Source organism: Somniosus microcephalus, chromosome 3, assembly GCF_052327205.1.
Source record: "Somniosus microcephalus isolate GS21.2 chromosome 3, FLI_Smic_1.0, whole genome shotgun sequence".
Taxonomy (NCBI): Eukaryota; Metazoa; Chordata; class Chondrichthyes; order Squaliformes; family Somniosidae; genus Somniosus; species Somniosus microcephalus.
In genome coordinates this window covers 84,712,121-84,736,033 of record NC_140989.1, presented here as the reverse complement: position 1 = coordinate 84,736,033, position 23,913 = coordinate 84,712,121, and the positions used below count along the sequence as shown (strand labels likewise).

Sequence of the window (23,913 nt, the reverse complement as noted above, 5' to 3'; positions counted from 1 at the left end):
AATGTAACCCCACTATTTAAGAAAGGAGGGAGAAAGAAAACGGGGAACTACAGACTAGTTAGCTTGACATCAGTAGTAGGGAAAATGCTAGAATCTATGACAGTATTAAGGATATGGTAACAGGGCACTTAGAAAATAATAATAGGATTGGGCAGAATCAACACGGGTTTATGAAAGGGAAATCGTGTTTGACAAATTTGTTAGAGTTTTTTGAGGTTGTAACTAGCAGAATAGATAAGGGGGAACCAGTGGATGTGGTGTATTTGGATTTTCAGAAGCCACACAAGAGGTTATTAAACAAAATTAGGGCTCATGGGATTGGGGCTAATATACTAGCATTTATTGAAGATTGATTATCGGACAGAAAACAGAGAGTAGGAATAAACGGGTCATTTTCTGGTTGGCAGGCTGTAACTAGTGGGGTACCGCAAGGATCAGTGCTTGGGCCTCAGCTATTCACAATCTACATCAGTGATTTGGATGAGGGGACCAAATGTAATATATCCAAGTTTACTAATGATACAAACTGGGTGGGAATGTAAGTTGTGAGGAGGATGCAAAGAGGCCTTAAAGAGATATAGACAGGCTATATGAGTGGGCAAGAACATGGCAAATGGAATACAGGAAACTTTGGTTTATCCAGTGCTCGAGCCACTGGCAAAAATCAGGAGCCGTTTCGTTAGGTTTTTTTCTTTTTGTTGCTTTTTTTTCACCAGTCAGGCTCTGCAAGGTCTCGCTGAAGCTGTTGCTAAGCTACAGAGACGCTTGCAAGGTACAGCCGACTGTTTAGAAGCTGTACAGGGTTTGTTGCCAGATACGGAGCTCAAAATCTCCGTATGTTTCAACATTAGCGCTGGTTTGTCCGGCAGTTTTGATGGGACAGCAACAGCTCGGTCCCGTCGGTGCCGGATAGCACAAAGTTTCCTGTATAATGTGGAGAAATATGAAGTTATCCACTTTGGTAGGAAAAACAGAAAAGCAGAGTATTTTTTAAATGGTGTGAGATTGGGAAATGTTGGTGTTCAGAGGGACCTGGGTGTCCTTGTACACAAATCACTGAAAGTTAACTTGCAGGTACAGCAAGCAATTAGGAAAGCAAATGGTATGTTGGCCTTTATTACAAGAGGATTTGAGTATAAGAGTAAAGATGACTTACTGCAATTATATAGGGCCCTGGTGAGACCGCACCTGGAGTATTGTTTACAGTTTTGGTCTCCTTACATAAGGAAGGATATACTTGCCATAGAGGGAGTGCAACGTAGGTTCACCTGGGATGGGGGGATTGTCCTATGAGGAGAGATTGAGTTGACTAGGCCTATATTCTCTCGAGTTTAGAAGAATGAGAGGTGATCTCATTGAAACATACAAAATTCTTACAGGGCTTGACAGGGTAGATGCAGGGAGGATGTTTCCCCTGGCTGGGGAGTCTAGAACCAGGGGTCACAGTCTCAGAGTAAGGGGTCAGCCACTTAGGACTAAGATGAGGAGAAATTTCTTCACTTAGAGGGTGGTGAATCTTTGGAATTCTCTACCCCAGAGGGCTGTGGAGGCTCAGCCGTTGAGTATATTCAAGACAGAGATCGATAGATTTTTGAATATTAAGGGAATCAAGGGATATGGGGATAGTTCAGGAAAGTGGAGATGTGGTAGAAGATCAGCCATGATCTTATTGAATGGTGGAGCAGGCTCAAGGGCCAAATGTCCTACACCTGCTCTTATTTCTTATGTTCTTATGTAAGGGAAAAACTACTGCATAGCCTTGCAGGATTGTAAACAGAATAGATAGCAATCATATTTTCCTCTGTCTTCAGGCATCAGTACCAAGCTAATTAATGTCAGAATTGGCTCAATGACATGGGTTCAAGCCCCATTCTAGGACTTAAATACATAAGCTAGCTTAACACTTCAGTACAGTTATCCTTTGTTGGAGGTGCTGTCTTTCGGATGAGATGTTACACTGAGGCCGCGTCTGCCCTTTCATGTGGATCTAAACATTCCCACAGCACTATTTGAAGAAGAGTAGTGAGTTCTATGGTGTCCTGGACAACATTAATTCCTCAACCAGCACCACAAAAACAAATTGAATGGTCATTCATCTCACTGCTGTTTTTGGGACCTTGCTATGTGCAAATTGACTGCCATGTTTTCTTACAAAAAATGACTGTGACTACACTTTGAAAATACTTAATTGGCTGTAATGTGCTTTGCAATGTCCTGAAAGGCACCGTGTAAATGAAAGTTCTTTCTTAATATAAAACAGGCAGCATCTAAAACCAGCAGATACATGGACATTGGATTCCGAAGCAAACTCAACTTGTTTTTTAATGCTCAGTGCAGCATGAAATAATTTGTCAGCACAGACAGTTCTTCACTACACTACTGAAGTGTAAAGTAAGTAATCTGCAGTGCAGTCAACACACTTTCTGCTGTGAACTTTGACCTCTACATTTTGTTTTGTTCTTTTGACCTAGTAGAGTCTCACTTTTATCCTCAAGCCTAGCTCTGACCTGTCTTTTCTCTCAACAGCGCTAATCCAGGCTAATAAACATCAGTGTGTATTTTCCTCTTTGTGCCTGGGGCAGTGAAGAGGAAAAAGGGGCAGAGTTCTGTTAAATCAGGCCTCTGCCCTCACTTCAGTACCCCAGGATTTCCAAGGACTCCCAAAGATTATGTCACTGAGTGTGTGTCTGGACTAGAAGCAGGCCTGCATTACGATGGCAATGAGATGAGAGGGATCTCTCTGGCCTCTTTTGAAGATTGAAATTGTGTAATATATAGACGATGACCACAATTCATGAGATGGTGCTAGGAGCATACTGTAGGATACCCCTATGACAAATCCAACTTCGGAACCATCCTTTAGGATGCTTACAACTCGTTCTAGTCAAATTCTGGTTCTGATTTGTGTATCATTGTAGTGCTCCTCTGCAGCTATGGTGGTCCAATATACAGGTGTCATGAGCCATGGGAGGCACGGGTATCGTTTTTCTCCAAAGAGCCATCCTAACACGTGCCTTTGATTTTGGTAAATAGCGGGGATGTGAGACTGTCAGAGGATAAGAGCATCATGGAAGGTCCCAGCATTCTTTGCATTTACATGCAGCAATTGGTAGCTGCAATTATACATTCAAGGAGTGAAATCCCTTTCTGCTGAGGTGTTGCTGAGCACTGACAGTCAGGGCACATATAGCCACATGAGTGCCATTGATTGCCCCAAGAAGGCTGGGAAATTCAGCAACTATAGAACTTTATTGCATGCTCGTTCATTTGCCTGGGACCACTGTCAAACTTAATAAATTGTGCAGCCCTAGTGAACAGGCCATTAGTGATTTGCCTGCTGCCAGTACGCACAGCAAATTGGCTTATGTGGCAGAATTCTCCAGTGGTTCCCTGGAATGAGCCTGTCTCAAAACATTTTTGCGTTTATGTGACTTCTGCAACTGTGAACATCAACTTTGCTCTGAAGCTGCTCTGGAGTTCAGGCTGCAGCAGTGAGTAAAGTCCTCCAAGGCTTCTGAGCTGAATCACAGATTTCCGACAATCACTACTCCAATGGGTAGGCAAGTGGGTTGGCCCAGGAACCCTTTGTGTAAATATCTCTCCTGACCACCCGTGGGCACAAATTTATTTTCATTGCTATAACTAGACTTTTAATAACCTATAGATAACAATAAACTCAGGCATCAAATATTTATATATAACCCCTTCTTTTGTTCCAAATCCAGGACATTTAAATACACCAGTCTGAACATCATTCCAAGTGGAGCTTTCGCTGGACTCAGTAACTTAACAAGCATGTATGTATTCAACTGATGTGTGTAATGTGTTAAACTTTCAGTTGTGGCTCTGCTTGCATCATCTAAATAAAACTAGAATGTAGGGAAATATAATAGTACTCTCTTTTTTTCTCAGTTCTTCTGTATGATTTTGCTAAGCTTAAGACCATCACCAAAAAAAAGGGAGGTTAGGAGATTTTTTTTTTGCAGAAGGTTGTTAGAACATGGAATGCCCTATCAGAAGCAGTGGTGGAATCAGAATCCGTAATAGCATTTAAAAGGGAGTAGATAAATATTTAAAAAAGAAAAATTCAAAAGAGTGTGTGGAAAGGGCAGGGGTATCTGATTACATGGATAGCTCTTTCAGAGAGCTGGCATAGGTGTGATGGGCCTAATCGCTTCCTTCATTAATGTAAAATTCTTTGGGCTAGAAATTCACTCAGGCGGTGGCGCAAAATGGGCAGCATTGGCTCGGCTGCCCGTTCTACGCAGCGCCTGACACTCAGTTCCATTGCAGTCAATTCTATGGGGGAAAATGTTGGTATCGACCATTTTGGGACACTAACATCGCCTGGGTGCTAATTAGCGCCGGCAACCGCGAAATTGAGTTTTAGCACCCCAAGAGGGAAGTGGAGCGCTAAATCAAGCGTTCCACTTCCTTCTTAGGGCGCTAACGTTGGAGAGTGGGGCAGACACTTCAGCAACGCCGCACACTGGGCCGTGCAGTGCTGCAGCATTCAAAGGCTCCTTCCCTTCCTGAAAGGGAAGGGCCATCGCTGCAGGCTCTGCAATTTAAAAAGCAGCTACCTGGGCCACCAAGGCAGCCACGATCCCACGCGATCAGCCTGGCACTGAAGCAGAGTGGCGGGCTGATCGATCGCGGGCAGGAACCCGTGAAAAAAACTAGAACAGGAAAAAAGTTTTTTTTTTTACTTACCTCGGCCACCTTGCCTTTAATCATTGCCCCTGAAGCAATCGACTGCCCGATGCACGCCTCCTGCAGCTGTCGGTGTTTTCGACCAGCGCTGCTGCAGGGGGCGGAAGTCAATTTCGGGTCCAGGGCGCTACTCGGGCAATGTGCACGATGATGATGTCACGATCTCCAAGCAAAGGAGATCAGAGCGCAACAGTGTAGCGCCACCGCAAAACCCCCGCCGAATATGGCTGGAGTCGATGTCAGCGCCGCCCGCGGTCGCATAGCTATTTGTGCCCCGTTAGTGCCCCCCGGGGATGCTAACGATGGCGCAAAGGCACCCAATTTCACCCCCATGTTTCTATAAATTACTATGTAATAGAAGTTCTCCATAAACATGAAAAAATGATGTAAATCTTCATCTTCAAATCTCTGTGGCTGCCTGAAATGAGCCTGTGCTATAAAGGTTGGGGCGGTGGACGCCTTCCTTGCCACAGAGAGAGCAGTGCTGCATATGTTCTGCTGCATGAAGACCTGAAGCCACACTCGTCTTTATAAAACCCACCAGATTTTTATTCCATTGAAATCTTAGCTAAAATCGGTGAGGACATTTACCTCCTAATAGTTATTCTACTGAAATTGAAATGGAATGAAAATTAGGCAGAATCTGTAAAGGGCATGTGATCCGCCCTACCAGATTATTGCCCAGGCAGAAAAGAAAAAAATCTACCCCATGTTAATTGATTTCGTTTAGGATCAATCAACTTGGTTCAGTTAAAATCTAAGGCATTTCAAAATGCCACAAAAGGACTCTTGCGAGCTCCCAGAATTCATCTGAAGCCTTTTAAGAGTGTAAAGGTTGAATTCCTAGGGTAGCGCAGGAACTCCCTACAGCACAGAAAAATTTCAACCCAGAAAAAATGGGGCCAGAAATGGGTTCCGCCCCATTTTCCAGCGTTGAACCAAAGATTCCGACTTGGCCTGGACTGGAAGTTCAGGCCTGTAATCTACAAGCTGGGAGTGAAATTCAATAGTAACTAAGCCACAACATTTTTTACATTTTGTGGGAAATACTAGAATAGTGACCCTTAGTGAAGGACAGAGTCCTGGAGCTTTGAATCAAATCTTGATCAGCAAGAAACAGAAACAACATGAAGCATTAACTGGAATTCACAGATTAGATCTTTCCTCTAGATTTCTGGCATCAACTGCTGTCTTCTTTCTGGGATTAGACTGGTTATTTCCTAAAAATCAGGAGGGAAGAAACATGGGGAATGTCTAATGACAGGTTCAAATATTATGGACATAATCTTCTAGCCATTATTATTAGTAAAATGAGAGTTCTGAGACCACACTCAGACCTTGGGTACAAACTTTATTTCTCCTACATTTCAATGGATGCATGACTGTTTATGTAAAGGCAGATTCAAATTTGAGATGGTCTCCAACACTGACAGCCACTTCTGGGAAATGGTGTTACTTCAGGATTAAGCATATCCAATGGAAACAGTGGAAGATATGTGAACCAGACCTTTAACAGCTGTTGAAACATGTTTAAATTCTTCACTGTAAAGGAGATTCAAAACAGAATCACTGGGGTTAATTGTAGAGAGTAGAATTTCCTCTGAATACTGCAGTATTTTAGGAGGTGGGGGACAAAAGTGGGGTAGGATTCCATTATGCCAGATCCCAACCCATTTTTCCATCTGACAGATTTTCCAATGTCACTTCAGTCAAACATTGGAAAATCTGACAAGCTAGGTGGTGAAGGCCATAAAAGGTCTTGTAAAAGCTTTGTTCCTGAGCAGAACGGTTTTCTTTTGCTGCTGATAACTGCTTCACTATCTGCTTTCATACCTATTAATGTGGGCCGCCTGGTTTTGCTCTCTCCCCCCATTCTAAAGAGGCCATGTTAAGTTTTCATTGGGATTACCCGTTTTGTGTTTTTGGAGGAAGAAGAGGGGGACAGAGTGTTCAGGCACCATGTGAAGTGTATGACACTCAACCATTGGTACCACCATCTATATATATAAATGGATCGATCTGTCTGTCTGTCTGTCTGTCTGCCTATCTGTCTGTCTGTCTGTCTGCCTATCTGTCTGTCTGTCTGCCTATCTGTCTGTCTATCTGTCTGTCTGTCTGTCCTTCGGTGTGCGTCTGTCCAGCTATGCACTTGAAAGTTATAGAGCGTACCTACGCGTGCGTTACGTCAAAAGAAAGCTTACCATTCCAAAACGGTCGTAAGCGTATTTACGTTTCGGCCGGACAAAAATTGCGCCCGCGGTATCCAAAAAACGTTCAAAATTCCGCTCATTAGCATCTCATTATCCGCTCATTAGCAATAGAGTGATGTCGAGGTCGACCAATCATACGCCGGGTTCCTGGCATGTGCGGGCAGGCCCTCCTACAGTCGAGTGATGGGACGATTGACCAATCCTATGCTTCGGTGACCTGACGGTCGACCAATCGGTGCCTGTGTGGGCGGGCCTTATCGTTCTGAACCGAGGTGAGTCGCCGCCATCTTGATTCCAAACTTTTCATTTCTTTTTCCCGCTTTCTGCGTGTTTCTTTTCAAATCTACATTTCCAGCAAAAAAAAAGTTGCTTTTAAAACACAAATTGTTTTTAAAAAAAGTTAATTAATTTGTAAATCTTTTCTCTAACCTCGATAATTCTCCTACCTTTCACCGTTTTTCCAGGCCCGGGGACTAGGCTTCTCCAGCTGCCAGCAGTGCAACTCTAGGCCCAGGCTCCCGGCCTAGACAGAGACAAACACTGGCAGAGGGGAGAGGGTGTGCTGCCTCAGCTCCATTCCCGGGGTCAGTAGGTGGGGAGGCTTCATAAGCAACTGGGGTAGGTCGCAAGCCCCGAATAATAATCTGAAGATCCTGTGTTTGCAGCTGAGGAAATTTCTTCTGCTGACAGCCCCAGGTTAACGGCAGCCATCTTTGTCAAGGAGGGCAAAAAGTTTCAGTGCGACGCCATTTTGATTCAGTGTGTAACAGAGTGCATGCGCGGCCATCTTAATACAGGAACATAGAGTGGGTGGGGCTTCTGTGCTCCAAATCGGGTGCTGGTGACCGAGACAGACAATCGACTGTGTGGGCGGGGCCTAATCTTTCCAACTGAAAAGCAAGTGGTGGCCATTGTTTGTGATGCAAAACACTGACAGGTGTGCACCCCTTTTTTAATAAAAAGATTGGTGAGGTTGTAAAGTGTATGTTATAGAAAGATTTACCAAAAATGTTTTATAAGTACTTTAAGTTTCATGTTTCCCCACCCCTTGCTCCCCCCGCTCCCTTTCACCCCACTTCCCTTTATCCCCCTCCGTTTTCCCCCCCTTTCCCCCCCAGCCCCCCCTTCCCCACCCCCCCTTTACCCCCCTCCCTCTCCCCCCTCCCTCCCTCCCCCCCTCCCTCACCCACCTCCCTCCCCCTACCCCCCTCCCCTCTCCCTCCCCCTCCCTCTCCCCCACCTCTCCCACCCCTCCCCCCCTCCCCACCCTCCCTCTCCCCCCCTCCCCCTCCCTCCCTCCCTCGACCCTCCCCCCTCCCTCTCCCCCTCACTCCCTACCCCTCCCCCCCCTCCCCCTTCCCTCTCCCCCCCTCACCCCTCACCCCCCCTCCCCCTCTCCCCCCTCTCCCTCTCCCCCCCTCCCGCTCTCCCCCTCCCTCTCTCCCCCCCTCCCCCTCTCCCCCCTCCCCCTCTCCCTCTCTCCCCCTCCCCTCTTTCTCACTCTCTCTCTTCCCCCCCAGTCGCTCTCTCTCTTCCCCCCCAGTCGCTCTCTCTCTTCCTCCCCCCAAGTCGCTCTCCCTCTTCCTCCCCCCCAGTCGCTCTCCCTCTTCCCCCCCCCACCCCCAGTTGCTAGCTCTCTCTCTTCCAACAACAACATGCCCTCGAAAAAGCCTCGGCACCGCCGGGCACTCCAGCTATCTATATATATAAAAGGATTGATCTGTCTGTCTGTCTGTCCTTCGGTGTGTGTCTGTCCGGCTATGCACTCGAAAGCTTTTGAGCGTACCGACACGTGCGTTACATCAAAAGAAAGCTTACCATTCCAAAACGGTCGTAAACGTATTTACGTTTTGGCCGGACAAAAATTGCGCCCACGGTATCCAAAAAACGTTCAAAATTCCGCTCATTAGCATCTCATTATCCGCTCATTAGCAATAGAGTGACGTCGAGGTCAACCAATCGTACGCCGGGTTCCTGGCGCGTGCGGGCGGGCCCTCCTACAGTCGAGTGATGGGACGATTGACCAATCCTACGCTTCGGTGAACTGACGTTCGACCAATCGGTGCGTGTGTGGGCGGGCCTTATCGTTCTGAACTGAGGTGAGTCGCCGCCATCTTCATTCCAAACTTTTCATTTCTTTTTCCCCCTTTCTGCGTGTTTCTTTTCAAATCTACATTTCCAGCAAAAAAAAAAGTTGCTTTTGAAAGACAAATTGTTTTTTAAAAAAGTTAATTAATTTGTAAATCTTTTGTCTAACCTCTATAATTTTCCTCCCTTTCACCGTTTTTCCAGGCCTCAAAGCCTGGGCGTCTGTTGACCAGCCACGACCGAGCTAGGCGTCTCCCGTCGCGATCGACAAAAGCCCAGCGATCGCCACCATCTTTGTGAAGGCTGGAGGGGGCGGGGCCTGAGCCAAGCGTCGCCACCGCCGCCATCTTAGTAAAGGCGGGCGGGGCGGGAGTCAGCGTCCGCGTCATCTTCTGCCCGGAGCGCGACTTGAGTCCGGCCGGGCCTCACGCGGTAGGTTGCGCGGCGGCGTCTCTCTGGTCTTGAAGCCGGCTCGGGCGGGGGAGCGGGGCTCGAGAGAGCGGGAGGGCAGGGGGCAGGGCTCGGGACATCGGGGGGGCGAGGCTCGCAACATCGGGAGATCCGGGAGCGGCACACCGGGAGATTGGGGGGCGGGAGATCGGGGACGGGACATCGGGAGATCGGGGGACGGGGAGATCGGGAGATCGGGGGGCGGGAGATCGGGGTGCGGGACATCGGAAGATCGGGGGACGGGACATCGGGAGATCGGGGGACGGGAGATTGGGAGATCGGGGGTCGGGACATCAGGAGATCGGGGGGCGGGACATCGGGAGATCGGGGGGGGACATCGGCAGATCGGGGGATGGGAGATCGGGGGGCGGGACATCGGGGGGCGGGCCTCCCCTTCTCCCCCTCCTCTCCCCCTCCCCTTCCCCCTCCTCCCCTTCCTCCCTCTTTCCCTTCTCCTACCGCTCCCCCCTCCCCCTCCCCCCACCTCCCCTCCCCCCTTCCCCCCCTCCCTCCCCTTCCCCCTTCCCCCCTCCCTCCCCAGCTCCCCCCTTCCCCTCCCCCCCACTCCCCTCCCCTCCCCTTCTCCCCCTCCCCTCCCCTTCCCCCCTCCCTTCCCCCCTCTTGCCACCCTTCCCCCGTCCCCCCTCTTCCCCAGTCGCTCTCTCTCTTCCCCCAGTCGCTCTCTCTCTTCCCCCCAGTCGCTCTCTCTCTTCCCCCGTCGCACTCTCTCTTCCCCGCAGTTGCTCTCTCTCTTCCCCCCAGTCGCTCTCTCTCTTCCCCCCCCAGTCGCGCTCTCTCTTCCCCCCCGTCGCTCTCTCTCTTCCCCCCAGTTGCTCTCTCTCTTCCCCCCAGTCGCTCTCTCTCTCCCCCCGAGTCCCTCTCTCTCTTCCCCCCCCCAGTCGCTCTCTCTCTTCACTCCCAGTCGCTCTCTCTCTTCCCCCCCAGTCGCTCTCTCTCTACTCCCCCAGCCGCTCTCATCTCTTCCCCCCAGTCGCTCTCTCTCTTTCCCCCCAGTCGCTCTCTCTCTTCCCCCCCCAGTCGCTCTCTCTCTTCCCCCCCAGGTCGCGCTCTCTCTCTTCCCCCCCAGTCGCGCTCTCTCTTCCCCCCCCAGTCGCTCTCCCTCTTCCCCCCCAGTCGCTCACCCTCTGCCCTCGCCAGTCGCTCTCTCTCTTCCCCCCAGTCGCTCTCTCTCATCCCCCCAGTCGCTCTCTCTCTTCACTCCCAGTCGCTCTCTCTCTTCCCCCCAGTCGCTCTCTCTCTACTCCCCCAGCCGCTCTCTCTCTTCCCCCCAGTCGCTCTCTCTCTTCCCCCCCAGTCGCTCTCTCTCTCTTCCCCCCAGTCGCTCTCTCTCTTCCCCCCCCAGTCGCGCTCTCTCTCTTCCCCCCCAGTCGCGCTCTCTCTTCCCCCCCAGTCGCTCTCCCTCTTCCCCCCCAGTCGCTCACCCTCTGCCCCCCAGTCGCTCTCTCTCTTCCCCCCCAGTCGCTCTCTCTTCCCCCCAGTCGCTCTCTCTCTTCCCCCCCAGTCGCTCTCTCTCCTCCCCCGTCGCTCTCTCCTCTTCCCCCCAGTCGCTCTCTCTCTTCCCCCCAGTCGCTCTCTCTCTTCCCCCCCGTCGCTCTCTCTCTTCCCCCCCCGGTCGCTCTCTCTCTTCCCCCCGAGTCGCTCTTTCTCTTCCCCCACAGTCGCTCTCTCTCTTCCCCCCCAGTCGCTCTCTATTCCCCCAGTCGCTCTCTCTCTTCCCCCCGCAGTCGCTCTCTCTCTTCCGCCCAGTTGCTCTCTCTCTCTCTCTTCCCCCCCAGTCACTCTCTCTCTCTCTTCCCCCCCCAGTCGCTCTCTCTCTCTTCCCCCCCAGTCGCTCTCCTCTCTCTCTTCCAACAACAACATGCCCTCGAAAAAGCCTCGGCACCTCCGGGCACTCCAGCTAGTCTATCTATCTATCTATATATATATATAAAAGGATACATCTGTCTGTCTGTCTGTCTATCTGTCTGTCTGTCTGTCCTTCGGTGTGTGTCTGTCCGGCTATACACTCGAAAGTTATAGAGCATACCTACACGTGCGTTACATCAAAAGAATGCTTACGATTCCAAAACGGTCGTAAGCGTATTTACCTTTCGGCCGGACAAAAATTGCGCCCGCGGTATCCAAAAAACGTTCAAAATTCCACTCATTAGCATCTCATTATCCGCTCATTAGCAATAGAGTGACGTTGAGGTCGACCAATCGTACAGCGGGTTCCTGGCGCGTGCGGGCGGGCCCTCCTACGGTCGAGTGATGGGACGATTGACCAATCCTACGCATCGGTGACCTGACGGTCGACCAATCGGTGCGTGTGTGGGCGGGCCTTTTCGTTCTGAACCGAGGTGAGTCGCCGCCATCTTGATTCCAAACTTTTCATTTCTTTTTCCGCTTTCTGCGTGTTTCTTTTCAAATCTACATTTCCAGCAAAAAAAAAGTTGCTTTTAAAAGACAAATTGTTTTTTAAAAAAGTTCATTAATTTGTGAATCTTTTGTCTAACCTCTATAATTTTCCTACCTTTCACCGTTTTTCCAGGCCTCAAAGCCTGGTCGTCTGTTGCCCACAGCCATGCCCGAGCTAGGTGCCTCCCGTCGCGATCGACAAAAGGCAGCGATCGCCGCCATCTTTGTGAAGGCTGGAGGGGCGGGCCTGAGCCGAGCGTCGCCACAGCCGCCATCTTAGTAAAGGCGGGCGGGGTGGGAGTCAGCGTCCGCGTCATCTTCTGCCCGGAGCGCGACTTGAGTCCGGCCGGGCCTCACGCGGTAGGTTGCGCGGCGGCGTCTCTCTGGTCTTGAAGCCGGCTCAGGCGGGGAGCGCGGCTCGGGAAGGCGGAGCTCGGGAGAGCAGGGCTCCGGAGAGCCGGAGGGCGGGGCTCCGGAGAGCGAGAGGCCGGTGCTCGGGAGGGCGGGGCTCGGGCTGAGCCATGTCAGTGCGTGGGGCGGCACGGAGCTCCGCGGAGCCATCGGGTCTGCTAGCTCCCCCCTCGATTTATCCCCCCACACCCTCACCCCTCCCCTCCCCACTTCCTCCCCCCCTCCCTCCCCCCACTCCCCCCTCCCCTCCCCCCTCCTCTCCCCCCTCCCCTCCCCCCTCTCCCCCCACACCCCCCTCCCTCCCCACACCCCCTTCCCCTCCCCATTCCCCCATCCCCTCCCCCCATACCCCCCTCTCCCCCCCTCCCCCCTCCCCCTCCCCCTCCCCTCCCCCTTCCCCCCCTCCCCCTCCCCCTCCCCCCACTCCCCTCCCTCCCCCTCCCCCTCCCCTCCCTCTCCCCCCCACCCCCACCCCTCCCCCCCACCCCCACCCTCTCCCCCCCCGTCGCTCTCGCTCTTCACCCCAGTCGCTCTCTCTCTTCCCCCCAGTCGCTCGCTCTCTCTCTCTTCCCCCCAGTCGCTCGTTCTCTCTCTCTCTTACCCCCAGTCACTCGCTCTCTCTCTCTCTTCACCCCCAGTCGCTCGCTCTCTCTCTCTCCCCCCCAGTCACTCGCTCTCTCTCTCTCCCCCCCAGTCGCTCACTCTCTCTCTCTCCCTCCCAGTCGCTCTCTCTCTCTCTCTCTCCCCCCCCAGTCGCTCGCTCTCTCTCTCTCCCCCCCAGTCGCTCGCTCTCTCTCTCTCTTCCCCCCAGTCGCTCGCTCTCTCTCTCTCTCTCTTCCCCCCCAGTCGCTCTCTCAATTTTTCAATTCAATTCAAATCGCTTTATTGGCATGACAAGGTACATCTTATGTTGCCAAAGCATCGAAAAAACATTCATGGTTGTACACAAAAATACAGATCTATCCATACAGTGTATAAACAGATATATCCCTGAGTGTATAATATACATTCATATAATTTGTATATACTCTTTTCTTATATTTAGTGGTTGTCCCTCTGTTTATGGCAAGCTGTAACATAGTGTGCCGCTAAGGTTACACAATTTCTCTCTTCCCCTCGTAGGTAATGGAGTTTTGGTCGTCATTCAAATTTCTGAATTCCGGGCATATTTTGTGAATTTTGGGTAGAAATTCTCCCTTATGCCCTGATATTTTCTACAAGCTGTGAGGAAAAGCTGTGAGGAAGTGCATCGCTGTCTCCACCACTCCCTGACTGCAGTGAGAGCATATCCTGTCCTCTCTTGGTAGCCGGGTCTGCCTGTGTCTACCTTTTTCGATCGCCAGGCTATGTTCACTAAGTCTGTACATTGTCAAGGTTTTTCTCAGTTTGCTATCCTTTACCATGGTCAGGTAATCAGCCATGTTGTATTGTCTGTTTAGGGCCAAGTAGCAATTGAGTTTGCTTTGGGTTTTTGTTGTTTCTGCCCAATATGACAGATATTTTTCCTTTTGCTTAGCGACGATTGTGTTGGGTCGAATTCTTTGTGTTACGCTGTCACTGTCCTGGGGCTGGTTATTGTTAGTAGTGTAATAATAGTTACTTCACTGAGTCCCAGGACTAGTTGACTGAGGGTATTCTTCTTTATGGTCCTCTCTTGGCATTTCAGGGCTTCGTAATGATAGCATTGGGGGTTGCTCATTTCTAGGTGTTTCCAAAATTTGGTGGCTCTTTTTTGGATAGTGATTATTAATGGATATTGGCCTAGTTCTGCCCTGCATGCATTGTTTACGGTTTTCCCTTTGAGTCCAGAGGATACTTTTACAGAATTCTGCATGTAGGATCTCAATTGGGTGTTTGTCCCATTTTGCAAATTCTTGTTGTGTTAGCGGTCCCCACACCTCTGCCATAGAGTGCAATTGGTTCAATTACTGATTTAAAAATTTTGAGCCAAGTGCTAATTGGGATTTCTATTTGGATGATTTTTTAATGGCATAGAAAGCCCTTCTTGCTTTCTCTTTCAGTTCATTCACAGCCAGATGAAAATTTCCCCGTAGAACTGATTTTTAAGCCCAAGTATGTGTAGTTAGTGGTTTGTTCAATTTTGGTTGTTCCTAGTGTGAAATTATTTTGGGTCCCTGATGTCTGGATCTTTGCTGGAACACAAGGACTTTGGTTTTTTGGGGATTTATTGTCAGGGCCCAGGTCTGGCAGAATGACTCCAGCAGATCCAGGTTCTGATGTAGACCCTCTCTTAGTTGGTGACAGCAGAACCAGGTCATCTGCATAGAGGAGGAATTTAACCTTGGATTCGTATAGGGTGAGGCCAGGTGCTGTAGATTGTTCAAGTAGTTTTGCCAATTCATTTATGTAAATATTAAAGAGTGTCGGTGAGATGGTCGAGCCCTGCGTCACCCCCCCGCCCCTGTGGGAAGTATTTTGTTTGTTTGTCTCCAATTTTAACTGCACATTTGTTGTTTGTATACATTGATTTAATTACATCATATGTTTTTCCCCCTACCCCGCTTTCGATAAGTTTCAGGAATAAACCGTCGTGCCAGATGGAATTGAAAGCCTTCTGGGAATCTATAAAGCATGCGTAGATTTTGCTTTTGTTTTGATGAACGTGTTTGTCAATTAGGGTCTGTAGGGTGAAGATATGATCTGATGTTCTATAGTTTGGCAGGAATCCAATTTGGCTTTTACTCAAGACATTGTGCTCCTCAAGGAAGTTTATAAGTCTTTTGTTTATGATACTACAGAATACCTTCCCCAGGTTACTGTTTACACAGATGCCTCGATAGTTATTTGGGTCGACATTGTCCCCACTTTGTATATGGGTGTTATGAGTCCTTTGTTCCAGATATCAGGGAAGTAACCGACACTCAGAACCAAGTTGAAGAGTTTTAGGATAGCCAGTTTCAATTTTATCGTCTGTGTGTTTTAATCATCTCGCTTAGTATGCTGTCTGCACCGCAAGCTTTTCCTGGTCGCAGGTCCTTGAGTTTTTCAAATAGTTCTTTTCTGTTATTATGGAGTCTAGCGGGTTTTGGTTATCTTTTATGGCCATTTCGAGCTTTTCCAGTTTTTTGCATATTTGGTGTTGCTCTGGCCTTAGTGTGTTTTTTCTGGTATAATTTTTCAAAGTGGTTTTCCCATGTATCTCCATTTTGAATGGCCAATTCGTTGTGTTGTTTTTTGTGTAATGTATTCCAATTGTCCCAGAAAACAATTGGAATCAATGGATTCCTCAATGGAGCTGAGTGTATTCTTAATATACTGCTCTTTTTTGGTTCTGATTGTGTTTCTGTATTGTGTTAGTGTCTGACATTAAGTAAGGTGTAATTCCTCGTTTTCTGGCTGTCTGTGTTTTTGGTTGATATTTTTCTAAGTTTTTTCCTCATGTTATGGCAATCTGGGTCAAACCATTTTTCATAGTTTTTTGTTTTGGGTTTGTTCTTGCGAGCTTTCAAGTTTGACCTTGTTGCCAAATTATCAAAAATATTGTTTAGGTTATTCACTGCCCGGTTTACGCCTTCTTTATTGTGAGTGTATATGTTATCCAGAAAGGTGCCCAAGAGAGCTTGAGTTGATTCATTGCTAATTGCTTTCTGGTATTTTTCTGTGCTGTTTTTGGCCATCTGTACGATTTTTTGGTGTTGTACAGCTTACTGGGTTGTGTTTCTGTGTTGGTTGTTTCTGTCTTTTTAAGATACATAGTAATTTGACTGTGGTCCTGACAGGTGTTGTTTGTGGTTTGACTGTGAATGCTCTGAAAGAGGATGGGTCCAAATCCGTAATCATATAGTCTACGGTGCTACAGCCAAGAGGTGAGCAATAGGTCGATCTTCCTAGGAGGTCTCCCATGAACCTACCATTGACAATGTACAGGCCAGGCTTCGACAGAGCTGCAGGAGCTGTTTTCCGTTGTATTTGTCTGCTTGTCACAGTTATGCCTGTATGGATGAGAAGGGATATCGAAGTGGTTATTCCGAATATGTAATTGTTTCCCTGATTATCGGTGAAGTCTGGTTCTTCGCCAGTTCTTGAATTGAGGTCACCACAGATCAACACGTTCCCCTGGGCCTGGAATTGGATAATCTCCCTCTCAATGTTGGAGAAGGTGTCCCTCTTTAAAGTACGGGGATTCCATTGGGGGGATATAGAGTGCGCAAATGAAAACATCTTGGGTGTTAGAGATAATCCCCCTCTCAATTTTGAGCCACATGTGGTTTTCGCCCTTTTTTATAAATTTGATGCAATTCTTAAGCTTTGTTTTAAACCAAATCAGTATGCCTCCGGAGTCTCTGCCTTGGGTTACTCCTGGCAATTTATTGGAGGGGACCACCAGCTCTGTGTACCCTTGGGGACGGCCAGTGTGTCCTTCTCCTCTATACCAAGTTTCCTGTAAAATGATAATATCCAGATCTTTAGTTTCATCTATGAACTCTGGGGTTCTACTCTTCACGTCGAGCACCGAAGAGCGTAGACCTTGGATATTCCAGGTCGAAATATATAAGGATTTCATGTTAAGTTTGATCTTTTACTATGATAGTTTAAAGAATGATATGTCTAAATGGGGGAGAAAAAGATCATCTCAATTGTCTATAAATGCTAATACTACTTGGTTACAATTCTTTCTAGTAATTAGTCCTTGATTTTTTTTTTTCATTTTCTGATCCATAAGGCGGAAGTAGATACTGCTGCACGTCTGCTTAGTGTCTCTTAATGGATTGTCTCTGCCTGAGGTATTGCGTACGCCCTGTGCATCTCTCCCTCTGTCTGGCTGGGGGCGGTCCTGTTCCCCTGTAGGACAGGAGTGGTGCAGGTCTGATATTGTTGTTGTGCATGGGGATCCTCTCTGGTCCCGGTTGGTGTGCTGGTGGTCTCTGTAGTAGTCCTGGTATGTACCCCGCTGATCTCTGGTGGTCGGGGGGGGGTCCTCCTGGAGTCTGGGTATGGACCCGGTTAAAAGCGACGTCCTTCAGGGCTTTAGCAAAGATCGATATTCGTTTCCTGTGGATGTGGACGCGGTCGTGAAGACATTCCACATCGAGGGTGGGGTGTTGGGCCAGGTGCACGTTGTGTTTTAATTCACAGTCTCTTGCTATGCTGGCATTTATCTCATGAATTGTGTTGTTGTTAAAGTCTGTTCTCGGCAATATTGTGGAAACAGTGATTCTAGTGTTTGGGAATGTATTGCTTGCCTTCTCAATCACTGCTCTGAGCGATGTTGCTACCCCTTTCTGCTGGGTCTTTAGGTCATTTGTGCCAGTGTGTATTATTATGTGTTGGGGGGAGCCTAATCGGGTTTTGGTCAGCCATTCCAGGGCTCTGTCTGTTGTTGGGCACCGGATCTTTTTTACTATATGTCTAGGGAAGAGCTTTTTCTCCCATAGAAATTCCCCATTTGAGTCTATGAGTATTACGATGTCAGCCTTGTTGGTGTTTACTGTCTGGTGGATTTCGCCTGGACTTATAGGGTGTGTGTTGGACTGGGGTGGTCGTGTCTGGTGTGTGCGCTCCTCTTGTGAGCGGCTCGCTTGTGGTTCCACAGTGGTGGGGGAAGACTGAGCTTCAGTATGCTGGTCGGTCTGTGTGGCACCCCTTGTATTGTGTGTCTGCTGCTGTTGTTCAGTGTGGGAGTGCAGCTGTTCAGTCGGGCTCTGTATTGTCTTATCTCTAGCCTCTGGCTGCTGGTCTAATGGTGCTATCTCTCCTCTATGGCTCTCTTTGTTTTCCTGCAGCTCTTTCACCTGATTCCCAAGTAGATTCAGCTCTCTCCTGTATCTCTCCCTCTCTTGCTTTTGTTCATGTTTCAGTTTAAGGACCTCCTCTCTAAGTTTAACCAGCTCTGTCTCCAACTGGTTAAATTTATCCTTTAGTTGTATCTGGCTGTGTGATCCCGGGGTATGAGTCCGGTCGGCGCTGGAGGGCTCACTCACTTCCTGGCTAGGCTGCTCTTCTCTTGGTGAGCTGGAAGTGGTAGGGGGAGTATGTGTGGCTTCCTCCCTGGTAATTACGCTGGGGTTAGTCAGCTGTATCATGTGGCTGTGGGGCCCCAGGGTGAGTGTCTGGTTAGAACTGTGTGGCTCGTTCACCTCCTGACCAGGCTGATTTACTCCTGCTGAGTTGTCAATGGTGGGGGGAGTGCGAGTCGCTTTTCCCCTGTTAGCCACTCTGGGGCTGTTCGTTCCCCTCTCAGTTATTTCCTTCAGTGTCTCGAAGGCCGTTTCAAAGTTGTCGAGGTTGCCTTGCACCAATATTGTTCCGTTATCGTACATGTTGACAGTCGTGGTTGCACTGTCCGGGTCCCCTGGTTTCTTAATTTTCAGTTTGGACCCATTAGCGGTTTTTTCCTGCTTAACCCTGGTATAGTGTGATTTTATTGCTGTGATTTTATTGATCTTCCCCCTCAGTCACTCTCTCTCTTCCCCCAGTCGCTCTCTCTCTTCCCCCCGTCGCTCTCTCTCTTCCCCCCCAGTCACTCTCTCTCTTCCCCCCGAGTCGCGCTCTCTCTTCCCCCCCATGGTGCTCTCTCTTCCCCCCAGTCGCTCTCTCTCTTCTCCCCCCAGTCGCGCTCTCTCTTCCCCCCCAGTCGCTCTCTCTCTTCCCCCCCAGTCGCTCTCTCTCGTCCCCCCCCAGTCGCTCTCTCTCTTCCCCCCAGTCGCTCTCTCTCTTCCCCCCCAGTCGCTCTCTCTCGTCCCCCCCAGTCGCTCTCTCTCTTCCCCCCCAGTCGCTCTCTCTTCCCCCCAGTCGCTCTCTCTCTTCCCCCCCGTCGCTCTCTCTCTTCCCCCCAGTCGCTCTCTCTCTCCCCCCCCAGTCGCTCTCTCTCTTCCCCCCCAGTCGCTCTCTCTCTTCCCCCCCAATCGCTCTCTCTCTTCCCCCCAGTCGCTCTCTCTCTTCCCCCCGTCGCTCTCTCTCTTCCCCCCCAGTCGCTCTCTCTCTACCCCCCCAGTCGCTCTCTCTCTTCCCCCCCAGTCGCTCTCTCTCTTCCCCCTCAGTCGCTCTCTCTCTTCCCCCCCCCCAGTCGCTCTCTCTCTTCCCCCCCAGTTGCTCTCTCTCTTCCAACAACAACATGCCCTCGAAAAAGCCTCGGCACCGCCGGGCACTCCAGCTATATATCTATCTTCTATATATATAAACGGATCGATCTGTCTGTCTGTCTGTCTGTCTGTCTATCTGTCTGTCTGTCTATCTGTCTGTCTGTCCTTCGGTGTGTGTCTGTCCGGCTATGCACTCGAAAGTTATAGAGCGTACCTACGCCTGCGTTACGTCAAAAGAAAGCTTACCATTCCAAAACGGTCGTAATCGTATTTACGTTTCAGCTGGACAAAAATTGCGCCCGCGGTATCCAAAAAATGTTCAAAATTCCACTCATTAGCATCTCATTATCCACTCATTAGCAATAGAGTGACATCGAGGTTGACCAATCGTACGCCGGGTTCCTGGCGCGTGCGGGCAGGCCCTCCTACAGTCGAGTGACGGGACGATTGACCAATCCTACGCTTCGGTGACCTGACGGTCGACCAATCGGTGCCTGTGTGGGCGGGCCTTATCGTTCTGAACCGAGGTGAGTCGCCACCATCTTGATTCCAAACTTTTCATTTCTTTTTCCCGCTTTCTACGTGTTTCTTTTCAAATCTACATTTCCAGCAAAAAAAAAGTTGCTTTTAAAACACAAATTGTTTTTTAAAAAAGTTAATTAATTTGTAAATCTTTTCTCTAACCTGTATAATTCTCCTACCTTTCACCGTTTATCCAGGCCCGGGGCCTAGGCTTCTCCAACTGCCAGCAATGCAACTCTAGACCCAGGCTCCCGGCCTAGACAGAGACAAACACTGACAGAGGGGAGAGGGTGTGCTGCCTCAGCTCCATTCCTGGGGTCAGTAGGTAGGGAGGCTTCATAAGCAACTGGGGTAGGTCGCAAGCCCCGAATAAAAATCTGAAGATCCTGTGTTTGCAGCTGAGGAAATGTCTTCTGCTGACAGCCCCAGGTTAATGGCAACCATCTTTGTCAAGGAGGGTGAAAATTTTCAGTGCGACGCCATTTTGATTCAGTGTGTAACAGAGTGCATGCGCGGCCATCTTAGTACAGGAACATAGAGTGGGTGGGGCTTCTGTGCTCCAAATCTGTGTCTGTGACAGACAATCGACTGTGTGGGCGGGGCCTAATCTTTCCAACTGAAAAGCAAGCGGCGGCCATTGTTTGTGATACAAAACACTGACAGGTGAGCACCCCTTTTTTAATAAAAAGATTGGTGAGGTTGTAAAGTGTATGTTATAGAAAGATTTACCAAAAAATGTTTTATAAGTACTTTTAAGTTTCATGTTTCCCCACCCCTTGCTCCCACCGCTCCCTTTCAACCCACCTCCCTTTTCCCCCCTCCCTTTTCCCCCCCCTTTCCCCCCTTCCTTCCCCCCCAACTCCCCTCTTCCCCACCCCCCCTTTACCTCCCTCCCCTCCCTCTCCCCCCCTCCCTTTCCACCCTTCCCACCCCCACACCCCCACCCCCCCTTCCCCCCCACCCCCCCCTTCCCCCCGCACACCCCCTCCCCCCCCCAGAGATCGGGAGGCGGAGAGGGGAGGAGGGTTACCAAGGCAAACCGGGGCTCGGGAGGGTAGGGGGAGCGGAGAGGTTACCCCCGGCAACCGGGCTCGCCAGCCGCAATGGGGCGCTCAGGCCCAGAGATCGGGAGGCGGAAGAGGGGAGGAGGGTTACCAAGGCAACCGGGCCCGGCCAGCCGCAATCGGCCGTCTCAGGCCCCCCTCCCCCCCTCCTCCCTCCACCTCCCCCACCCCCCCTCCCTCCCTCCCTCCCCTTTCCCCCCTCCTCCCCCCCTCCGCCCTCCCCCCCACCCCTCCCTCCTCCCCCTCCCTCCCCCCTCCCTCCCTCTCCCTCTCCCCCCTCCCCCTCCCACCCTCTGCCCCCTCCCCCTCCTCCCCCTCCTCTCACCACCTCCCTCTCTCCCCCCTCCCTCTCTCCCCCCTCTCCCTCCCTCTCCCCCTCTCCCCCTCCCGTGCCCCCTCCCCCCTCCCCCTCTCCCCCCTCTCGCCCTCTCCCCCTCCCCCTCTCCCCCCTCCCCCTCTCCCCCCTCCCCCTCCCCCCTTTCTCGCTCTCTCTCTTCCCCCCCAGTCGCTCTCTCTCCTTCCCCCCCAGTCGCTCTCTCTCTTTCCCCCAGTCGCTCTCTCTCTTCCCCCCCAGTCGCTCTCTCTCTTCCCCCCCAGTCGCTCTCTCTCTTCCCCCCCAATCGCTCTCTCTCTTCCCCCCAGTCGCTCTCTCTCTTCCCCCCCAGTCGCTCTCTCTCTTCCCCCCCAGTCGCGCTCTCTCTTCCCCCCCAGTCGCTCTCTCTCTTCCCCCCAGTCGCTCTCTCCTCTTCACCCAGTCGCCTCCTCTTCTTCCCCCAGTCGCTCTCTCACTTCCCCTCAGTCGCTCTCTCTCTTCCCCCCAGTCGCTCTCTCCTCCCCCCCCAGTCACTCTCTCTCTTCCCCCCCCAGTTGCTCTCTCTCTCTCTTCCAACAACAACATGCCCTCGAAAAAGCCTCGGCACCGCCGGGCACTCCAGCTAGTCTATATATATAAACGGATACATCTGTCTGTCTGTCTATCTGTATGTCTGTCTGTCCTTCGGTGAGCGTCTTTCCGGCTATGCCCTTGAAAGTTATAGAGCGTACCTACGCGTGCGTTACGTCGAAAGAAAGCTTACCATTCCAAAATGGTCGTAAGGCATATTTACGTTTCGGCCGGACAAAAATTGCGCCCGCGGTATCCAAAAAAACGTTAAAATTCCGCTCATTAGCATCTCATTATCTGCTCATTAGCAATAGAGTGACGTTGAGGTCGACCAATCGTACGCCGGGTTCCTGGCGCGTGCGGGCGGGCCCTCCTACAGTCGAGTGACGGGACGATTGACCAATCCTACGCTTTGGTGACCTGACGGTCGACCAATCGGTGCGTGTGTGGGGCGGGCCTTATCGTTCTGAACGAGGTGAGTAGCCGCCATCTTGCTTCCAATCTTTTTCCCCACTTTCTGCGCCTTTCTTTTCAAATATACATTTCCGCAAAAAAAAAATTGCTTTTATTAAATTGTTTTTAAAAAACTTCATTCATTTGTAAATATTTTCTCTAACCTGAAGATTCTTTTTCCTACCTTTCCCCGTTTTTTGTAAGGCCTCAGAACCTAGGCCTCAAAGCTGGGCCTCTCATGCCCAGCCACGCCCGAGCTAGGTAATTGTCCCACAGCTTCTGCTAAGCTCCCCCCCCCCCCATCACGTTACCCCGGGGCAACGGCGGTCAGCCACGAGGGTCCACGGGACATACACAGGGTGCAGCGCGCAGCAAGAGCAGCTGAGATGCGGCGTCTCTCTCTGTTCCCCGCTCGGCTCGGGCGGAGGGGCGGGGCTCTCGGGAGTGCGGATCTCGGGTGGGGCTTGGAGAGCGGGAAGGGTTACCCCGGCAACCGGGCCCGCTGGCCATCTCTCACAGCCGCAATCGGCGGTCTTGAAGCCAGCTCGGGAGGGCGTGGCTCTGGAGAGTGGGGAGGGCGGGGCTCCGGAGAGCGGGAGGCCGGTGCTCGGGAGGGCGGGGGGCGGGGCTCGGGACATCGGGGAGGTGGGGCTCGCGACATCGGGAGATCGGGGGACGGGAGATCGGGGGGCGGGGACCATCGGGAGATCGGGGGCGGGACATCGGGAGATCGGGGGGCGGGACATCGGGAGATCACGGGGCGGGACATCGGGAGGATCGCGGGGGCGGGGACATCGGGAGATCGGGGGCGGGAGATCGGGAGATCGGGGGATGGGAGATCGGGGGGTGGGACATCGGGGGGGCGGGGCTCGGGGACTTCCCCTCCTCCCCCCTCCCCCCCTCCTCCCCTTCCACCCCCCCTCCCCTCCTATCCCCTCCCCCTCCACCCCCCCTCCTTTCTCCCCCTTCCCCCCCTCCCCATCCCCCCATTCCCCCCTCCTCCCCTCCCTTCCCCCTCTCCCCTCCCCCTTTCCCCCCTTCCTCTCCCCTTTCCCCCCCTTCCCCCAGTCGTGCTCTCTCTTCCCCCGTCGCTCTCTCTCTTCCCCCCAGTCGCTCTCTCTCTTCCCCCCAGTCACTCTCTCTCTTCCCCCCAGTCGATCTCTCTCTTCCCCCCCAGTCGCTCTCTTTCCCCCCCAGTCGCTTTCTCTTTCCCCCCCAGTCGCTCTCTCTCTTTCCCCCCAGTCGCTCTCTCTCTTCCCCCAGTCACTCTCTCTCTTCCCCCCCAGTCGCTCTCTCTCTTCCCCCCAGTCGCTCTCTCTCTTCCCCCCCAGTCGCTCTCTCTCTTCCCCCCCAGTCGCTCTCTCTCTTCCCCCCCAGTCGCTCTCTCTCTTCCCACCCAGTCGCTCTCTCTCTTCCCCCCCCAGTCGCTCTCTCTCTTTCCCCCCACCAAGTCGCTCTCTCTCTCTCTTCCCCCACCCAGTCGCTCTCTCTCTCTCCCCTCCTCCCCCCCCAGTCGCTCTCTATCTCTCTTCCAACAACAACATGCCCTCGAAAAAGCCTCGGCACCGCCGGGCACTTTAGCTAGTATCTTATCTATATATATAAACGAATACTTCTTTCTGTCTGTCTGTCTATCTGTCTGTCCTTCTGTCTGTCTG

General features: G+C 51.3%; 1 protein-coding gene across 1 annotated transcript in view; it reads left to right on the top strand.

Moving 5' to 3' along the window:
- Positions 1–23,913, top strand: part of LOC147121189 (follicle-stimulating hormone receptor-like) — a 330,885-nt gene that overhangs the window by 163,697 nt on the left and 143,275 nt on the right. Inside the window, exon 2 of the mRNA XM_085981306.1 lies at positions 3,726–3,797. Coding sequence (XP_085837432.1) covers positions 3,726–3,797 — 72 coding nt within the window. The remainder of the gene's footprint in view (positions 1–3,725; positions 3,798–23,913) is intronic.